Below are 8,666 nucleotides of genomic sequence, written 5' to 3'. Positions count from 1 at the left end.
CTGTCATTAGCCGAATCATCCATTGCCTTATCGGTATTATATATAGACGTATTTTTATCACTACCGATAGGTTTCATACCAAGATGCGATTCTATTCGGCTAAACCGATCATCAAACATACTATGAAGATTTTGACCCACAAAATCCAACTTATTATTCATATGAGAAGAAACAACATTATGTATAGCATTAGCTATTTCTGAATTAAGAACAGACTGTTCGTACTCATTGAATTTTACCTCAAACTGTGTAGCATCGAAGGCAACATCCTTTGTGACCTTCCCTTGTCGATCGATGGAGAAGTGCGAGATGTATTGCTTCATGGCTTCTTCCTCCAGCTTCTGGATCTCCTTCTCCTTTTACTCTCTGATCTTCTTTTGGATGTCATCAAGAGCATTCTGATGTTCGGTTGAGAGTTGTTGAACAGTCGGCCTTGAGATGTTGGCGTCATCAACATCACTAAATTTAGAAATTTTAATGGCCATGGTAGCCGATTGATTCTATCACCAGTGGAGTCGCCAAAAATGTGTTGGCGCAAATCTAGGGCCATCACACGAAACGCACTCGACCGTGCAGCGAGCAGAAGTGCGCGTTGCAGCGCCGCCGCTCAGACCGGTCAGATCGATCTCAAGGAGCGGTCAGACCAGTCGCCGCCGGCAAAAAACGGTGACCAACCTACAAACGTTAACCCAGGAAGACCCGTCGGGGCCGGCGCATGCAGGGTTGTTCTAGGGTCGGCAGACCACCTAGAACTCCCTCAATCGACGTAGAGACGAAGGAGTAACAACAAGTAGTAGATTGAAAAAATTAGGGCAAAAGAATGTAAAATGATAAAAGTTTTTGTGTTTGATCGATGAGATAAACCTCAATCGGCCGTGGCCCTTTATATTTATAGGAAGGGGGGTCTTACCCCATTAGGAGTCTAATTTTATACAAATTCTGTGTCAAAATACAACTCTAAACCCGAACTGTGCAGTTTGGACCGGCTTGACCGGTCTACCGGACCGGTGTGACCGGTCCGACCCTGTGTCAAGTCTTCCAGAAGTCATAACTCTTTCATCCGAACTTCAAATTGGATGTTCTACATATGCATTTTTATCATCTCAACGAGTGCTACGCAATGGTGAAATAAAATTTATATTTTGACAAAGTCACCTTGACTGGTCAAACGATTTGTGCATAACGGTCTGGCCGGTTTGCACAGTCTGCCAATTTTGATCATCAAAAATTTCTTTAAAAAAATTGGGTATTTCCAGGATTACCCAGTTATCACTAGTGACTAGTAGCCTCCGTTTTCTTCTCCAACGCGGTGGTTTCCCCCTTATCACGTCCATACCTCGAGAAAATCTTTGCAGAAGCGGTCGTGACGGAGCCCCCGGCCGGATTTCGGAATCGCAACCGCGCGCCCGCAGACCACACCGCGCCGCACCTGGGGAGCCGTAACGCTCTCGTCGGCGTCGGGCCGGAGAGGCCGTGGAGCCGGACAGGGACAGCGCGCCACTTGTCGATGGTAACAGGCGAGGCGGCCCGGGGCTTCCGGACCCGGCCGGCGACGACGCTGACGCCTGCGCCTGCGTGCGCGAGTTCGCACCATCACGTTGTTTCTTCCGATCCCCGGCAGGAGACGTACGGCCGTAAAAAAGGACACTGAACAATCCCGTTCCGTGATTTGGCCTCCCTCTCCCTCAGAGCCGCCTGCTGGGGCGCCAGGTAATTGTGATGTCCAGTCCATGTAGGGGGCGGCCACGTGTCACGTGTGCGCGCGCGTGGTCTTCCATTTTTCAAGTTTGGGCATTTTGAAGCACAGGATTCTTTGAAAGTTCATAGCATGCACGGCCCCGAGACGATTAGAGAAAATATTGCAATCTTTGTATATATGATAGTCGAATATCATACCTGCAGTTTTCTTCGTCAAAATCAAATGTAGACTCGTCAGACAGTCAAACGCTAATAAGATGGGCAAATTTCTACATCAACATGCTAGCTCACCTGCGAAGATGGGGACCTCACAATACTAATCTTGTTATCTTTAATTTAGAAAAATTCTGAAAATTATCTAGCTAGTAACAATTGAAGTTGGGATAGATGCTAATTAATTTGGTAGCAGGCTAGCAGCATTTGGAATAATCGTGTTAGTACCAAACATCCATACGAGAAGCGGGAAGCTCCATGCACTACACCAAAACTGAATTACCTTGGCGGCAAGGAATTTTCTTGGCGGCCAAATTTGAACCGCCAAGAAATATAGTATTACCTTAGCGGTGCTTGCTAACCGCCAGTACAATATAATTCCTTGGCGGATTTTGTAGGCAGCCAAGAAAATTTGTAATTGCCTTGGTGGTTTTCAAAGTACGCCAAGGAAAATGCGCATTTCCTTGGCCTTTTATTCAAACCGCCAAGTAAATTTGTAATTTCCTTGGCTGTTTCATCAAACCGCCAAGGTAAGTGCGCATTTCCTTGGCTGTTTCATCAAACCACCAAGGAAAGTGTGCATTTCTATACGTTGTCCTTCGTTTATGGCACAATACTATATTGCAATAATTAAGATCATTAATTTTGTTAAAATAAATACACATTAGTTCTGCACATCTCATTCTAAATGAGTACACATGTCATATAATCATGAATGCACATAAGATTTGTTTTGTTAGTCCTTATATTATATCTGCATACATATTTATATTTGCAATCATAAGAATATATTGTTGTTGTATGACCATTAGGTTGTCGACCAAACAGTATTTGTTACCTAGCACTAATCTGCAAATGGTTGCAATCCTGAATGATCAACACCAATAGGAGCCCCTCATTGAATATGACACCATCCTTTTCTTTTTAATCTAGAACTAACTTTTGTAGTTGGTATTACTTCCTCGTGAGAACATCAAATTTGATAGTTCTTTTTTCTAAAATTAGGATATTTCACTTAGTGGCATTTGTTGTATGATAATTACCATGTCTTAAATTTTTTCCTATGACATGTTTTCTTCCAACTTAATAGAGAATAGAAAAACATGTTTTTGAACAATAATTACTAATTTAACTTGATATTTTCCAATATTATGGTCAAGATAAGGTGGTGTCCGAAATTGAGTTGCATATGAGTTCGATCATGTTATGGGATGGTCAAATCTCAAAGTTCAACTTCAATTACTAGAAACTACTCCCTCCTTCCTCGTTTATAAGGCACACACGCATATCAAGATTCAAACATTTATATCTTTGACCAATAATTTAACTATTAATTTTTAATTTTTATAATGTAAATTTTATATGATTGGATTCGTGATCAAATATAGTTTACAATGATTATAAATTTATAATCATAAGTGATATAATATATGACAAATAAATAGTCAAAGTATCGTTTGGAAGACCGTGCCATGTTCCACCGTGCCTTATAAACAAACGAGGAAGGAGGGAGTATGTGAGAGATGTATCCCTTTGTGAACAATATGTGGTCTCACTTTCGTGAAATCATTTAGTATTTTTATTACGATCTTATGGGTCAAAAATATATTGTCACGCCGATTTGTAGAATTTTCTAACATAATTTTGATATTATTATAATTATTACGTGCTAATTTGGATGTAGAAGTTTGAATTGTCTCTAGAAGACTATTTAATTTTTCATCAATTTTTAGTATATGATCTAAAATAGAACATATGAGCCTAAATATATTTTTATTCATTTTTCTAAATCTAATTTGAGCTAGACATAGTTCAAAGGCCCATTTTTCTGACTCAGGAATAGTCTTATCAAAACACACTGGAGCAATTTTTCTATAGTTTTAAATAACGTCACAGGAAAATTAGTACGCAGAACTTTTTTTTTCACTAGATTCGCACCTGCGCTCCATTTGCCATGCACTATTTGGCACCGCGCGCGCGGTTTCAGTCGATTCGCGCCTCTCGGCGATTTCCCGCTACAAGAACCGGCCCAAAATCGAAAACCCTAACCTCTCAGTATATAATTCTCATATTCAGACATCCCCCACCCAGCCGCCACCCCTCTCCTCTCGCTCTCTGTTCGGCTCACCAGCAGATCCACTTAATCCGGCCGGCACCACCCCCGCATCCCGGACGGCCAGGCGCCGACCCCGCCTCCCCCGAGCTGGGTGCCGCCCCTGGCCCCTGGCTCCTGGCTCCCTGAGCACCCCACGCAGACACCCAGCCTCCACCGAGGCCCAGATCCGGGCGATGCCCCGCGCGACCCTGCTTCCTTGAGGGCCGGGCGTGGACCCGCCTCTTCTGAGCCGGGCGCCGCCCCCACCGGCCGCTGCCGCCTGCACGCTGCGGGGGATGCCGCCGACCGCCGACGCCGCCTGTACACCGTCGCGGGATGCCGCCGACCCCCGCCTCCTGCACGCCGTCGGGGGACTCCGCCGGAGGCCATCTCCAGATGCCGGCCACTGTCTCCACATCGATGCCCCCCAACTGGAGACCTACCCCGAGTTCTCCTCCCTCGAAATCTTCCCGTATATCCCCTCTCGCTGTGAAGCACGACATGCACAGGTACTGTAAAGAAGCTTATGCGTCAATTTGTTTGTTCCCATTTAAGGATTCATACATGGCATGTGCTCCTAATTTATGGTGCTAGGGTTTCGCCAAATGCCAGGAACGCGTGAAGCTGGATCTATTGTTTTTGCCTATTTTTCCTTTGATGTGCAATGTACTCTGATTTGCTATATCTGTAGTGATGACAAGACCAAAAATCTTGGATTTGAGATTCTTTAGGTGATGAGATCTGACGTAAACAATTTTACAAATGATATTTATTGCATTTAAACATTGCTTTTTGTGTCAGTGTATCAGGTTCTGGTTTATATAGTTGACCATCACTACAACTGAAAGCGAATCATTTGTGTGGTACAGGTTAAATTGCTTATGTACAGAGGATTTAAGTTTCTTAGAAAATTATGTTACATTCTGGTACTTCGAGAATTGCATACAAATATTGTCGTAACTTGCAGCTATTTTATTCATTCCTAAAACTGGGTATATATTCATTGCAGCTGATTAAGTAACTTGCCAATAGCTTGGATGGCACAATCAATATCTTGACATGTCTGCATTTTTATTTATATACTTTTCAATTGCAGGCAATGTATGCTGATTTTGGAAAAGAACCGCCTGCAGAGCTGCTGTCCCGTCTAGAAAATATTGATGCACGTCGTCAACAGGTTACAAATTGAACTGAATGATTATCTGTACCATTCATGTTTTGCATATGGAGAACATCTCATCTAGAAAATTAATACTGTTTGGTGGCAGAATGCCAATATGAGTTGCAGCAGTGAACAAGTGGCTTCTTGTTGATTAGAAATGGCAGTCTTAGATTTAATTCCATGGTAAGGTAGCCACCATTAGTTTGACATGGTTAATTCCTCTCAGTTGCTATATAATTTAGTTGCAGCCTCTTGTTTGGCTGGGAATTAAGCATGTAGCTGCAGATGGCATCAAATTTTGTTTTTTACTCAGATTATATGTTGGTTCTTAGTTCTTACATGATCATACAACAGCTTGAAACTGTTTATTTACTGAGATTATATGTTGGTTCTCAGTTCCTACATTATCATATAACTGAAAATTTACTGATTTGCAGGCTGTTTGCTCATCACATGGAGGCTCTCACTCAGTTGATAGGCGCGATGAAAGCGACGATGATGACACTTACAATGAAAGCGATGCCGACAATGACGACGACGACAATGACGACGACGACAATGACGACGACGACGACGTCGATGATGATGCCTCCTTTGAAGGAAATGATGAAGCCAATCCCTACCTAGAAGATGACGTTGATGGCGAGCGACCCGTCGAAGGAGATGCTGATGATGAGAGAGCTGTCGAAGGCTATTCATGATTAGTGACCATGACTGTGACCTCAACTAAAGCAAGCAACCCCTACTGACTGGAGGATGTGGTGTTGACTGTTGGCTTATTTTGGTAGATACTGCATATGCTAGCCAATCTTTTGCTAATGTATTTTGTGCATGTGATGTGACATGTAGGCATGATACAATATTTGCCACAGATTATATGTAGGCATGATGCATGCATATGGCAGACATATTTGCCTTTAGCTATGCATATGGACTTGTGATGAACTAATGGATGTATGATTTATATATTGCTTCAACGATCATATAATCCAATTTGGATCTATATTGAATTCTGCCTGCCAGTCCATTATTTTTATTTTTCTGGTTCTTTCAAACATTTGCTTGGCCAATATAACTGAATTAACTTGGCCATAAAAAGCAGCCAAGCAAATAGAATTACCTTGGTGGTGGAAAGCAGCCAAGCAAATAGACTTAACCTGGCGGCTGGAACGCCAAGTAATCCTTAATCCTTGGCTGCTGCTGGTCACCAAGGAAAAGAAATTACCTTGCGGTTACCGACAGTCAAGGAAATAAATTTATTTGGCGGTTCTTGGCAGCCAAGAAAACTGATTTACTTGGCGGCTTCAGCCTGCCAAGGAATGTAATTTATTTGGCGGTCGACAACCGCCATGGAAATTATATCCTTGGCGGTTGCAATATTTCCTTGGCGCAGCGAAGATTTTGCCGTTAGTCCTAGCCTGGCGGCCAAACCGCCAAGAAAAATAACCTTGGCGGCTAGCCGCCAAGTAAATCATGTTTCCTTGGCCCTCTATTCGTGGCGCATTTTGCTTGGCGGCCAGCCGCCAAGGATGATTTCCTTGGCGGTTTTGGTATATTTCTTGGCGGTTTTTGGCCGCCAAGGTAATTCTAGTTTGGTGTAGTGATGGAACTAACCTCTCGTCCTTTTTCTCCCGGCCCCTCCCTCCAACTCTACCACTTTGTTGACTGATGAAGATCGAGAGCGACAAGGCACCACGCAGTCAACATAGAAAATTGCATGCCGTCCGAGAAGACACCGGGGAGACCACGCCGTGCTTTCGAAATGGAAAAGGTATATATATAGGATCTGTCTCCACAACAATCGATTGAAATTTAGCTAACCATCAATCACCCATTGGATCGTCAAGCAATGCCTCTACCGAGCGCCCACACTTTGTTGTGCTAGCTGTTGTTTATCGGGCCCCTAATTTACTGTAGCACACCCGTTAAGAGAACACAGCTATAAAGGACGCACTTGTGGTTTTTTTTTTTGTGGTTTTGTGGACATGTTAACTTTTTCCCTAATATTTATGATCCTGGTCTTTGTTCGGTTGGAGGCCTGCTAAGGGGTTTGTTACCGGCCCATTACAAAACATTAGGCCCAATTACCTGTTTCGTTTGTGATTTTCCCCTAACACTAAAAAAAAGTTACATGTAAATTTTTTTATTTTTTCTGGAACACAACAAATGAAAAGGTATATATTTTTTGAAACATAACAAATAATTTTAAACCACAACAAAAAAGGTTACATGCAACTTTTTTACGAACACAACAAATAAAAAAATACATGTAAGTTTTTGGAACACAACAGACCATATAAGACAATATAATTACATGTAAACTTTTTGGAACACAATAAATAAAAAACATTACCTGATTTTTTTGGAACACGATAGATGAAAATATTACTGTTGAATTTTGTGGCTTGCAACAAAACTTACAATTAAAATTTAATTACTACAGCTATCCAAACATTTAATGTACAAATTTGTGTATCCTCCACCTTCACTCGCAAGTATCGGAGGCTTGAGGCTTACAAGGAGGGCCACAGATTAAGGGATTGCACCTTATAATGTGGTTGCTGGAGAGACCGAGCTTCTGCTGGGATTGGCCCAGTTATGTGGTTGCAGACTGAAACACCAAATCTTATCTATTGCTTTATTCTAGCTTGTACATGAGAAAATAATCTAAATCATTGTAATGCTACTGGAAGCAAAAAAACAACATTACCAAATAGGGTTGCTCCAACAAAGTAATACACAAATATGCTTTCAAGCGAAAGCTAGAGTCCAGAGTGGGAAAATTCACATCACTTCCGGTTGGAGGTGTAACTTGTTGGGAAAACACAGAGCTGCCTCTCCTATGATTCTATTAAAGTGAGTATTAGGCTGCACATAGTTGAACACTTGAACTCACTCTGATGACTAAGCTAATTAAAAGTTGATATATGTCAGTAATTATCACACTAGGAAGTACAGAAAGTATGGTCACACACCTTAATAGTTAATAATGATATAATTTTTAGGGCAAGCCAACTGCGAATGATACAATGAATTCCTACTGTGCACACCTTGGTTAACTGAACTTTTAGCTAACACAACTACATGAAAAGAATACCGACATTTGTGCACTTGGTAGAAAAAAATAAATGCAGATGGAGTGATGGACATACAGTTGAAAGTGGAGACCATATTGTGAGGTAAAACTGATATCTCAATAGCTGAAATCTACAAAACTGGGTATTGTCCGTGACACTCATCATCAGTACTGACAGCGGACCAATGCTGAATATCTCCTTTTCCTGGTTGACAAAGGCATTTGATCACACAATAACCAAATTATAGTTAATTGATACCCAAAATACAAGACACCACAAAACTAGGGAAAAGAAGAGCAGCCACTTGCTGCTTACATTGGCTTCCTCCTCCACAGCTCGCCAAATAGAGCTGGCGATCTTAAATTGGGAAAAAAAAGATTAGTAGCTTGGATGGAAGCCTCTAGGTAGCAATTAACACAAT

The 8,666-nt window shown here is 42.0% G+C and overlaps 1 protein-coding gene and 1 long non-coding RNA gene across 2 annotated transcripts; one reads left to right on the top strand and one right to left on the bottom strand.

Moving 5' to 3' along the window:
- The first annotated feature begins 3,957 nt into the window (after positions 1–3,957).
- Positions 3,958–6,173, top strand: LOC120692588 (trigger factor-like). The gene is made up of 3 exons (XM_039975944.1): positions 3,958–4,515; positions 5,103–5,183; positions 5,606–6,173. Exons 1-3 carry the CDS (start codon positions 4,303–4,305, stop codon positions 5,867–5,869), a joined length of 558 nt encoding a protein of 185 aa, XP_039831878.1. The 5' UTR covers positions 3,958–4,302; the 3' UTR covers positions 5,870–6,173.
- A 1,312-nt stretch (positions 6,174–7,485) lies between these two features.
- On the bottom strand, positions 7,486–8,666 carry LOC120693012. Its single transcript, XR_005682819.1, has 2 exons — positions 8,561–8,666; positions 7,486–8,449 (listed from the first exon to the last, which is right to left on the bottom strand). It is a non-coding gene; the product is annotated as an uncharacterized LOC120693012 (long non-coding RNA).

Source organism: Panicum virgatum, chromosome 9N (assembly GCF_016808335.1).
Source record: "Panicum virgatum strain AP13 chromosome 9N, P.virgatum_v5, whole genome shotgun sequence".
Taxonomy (NCBI): domain Eukaryota; kingdom Viridiplantae; phylum Streptophyta; class Magnoliopsida; order Poales; family Poaceae; genus Panicum; species Panicum virgatum.
Note: the sequence above shows the minus strand (reverse complement) of the source record. Positions and strands in the feature narration are given on the sequence as shown.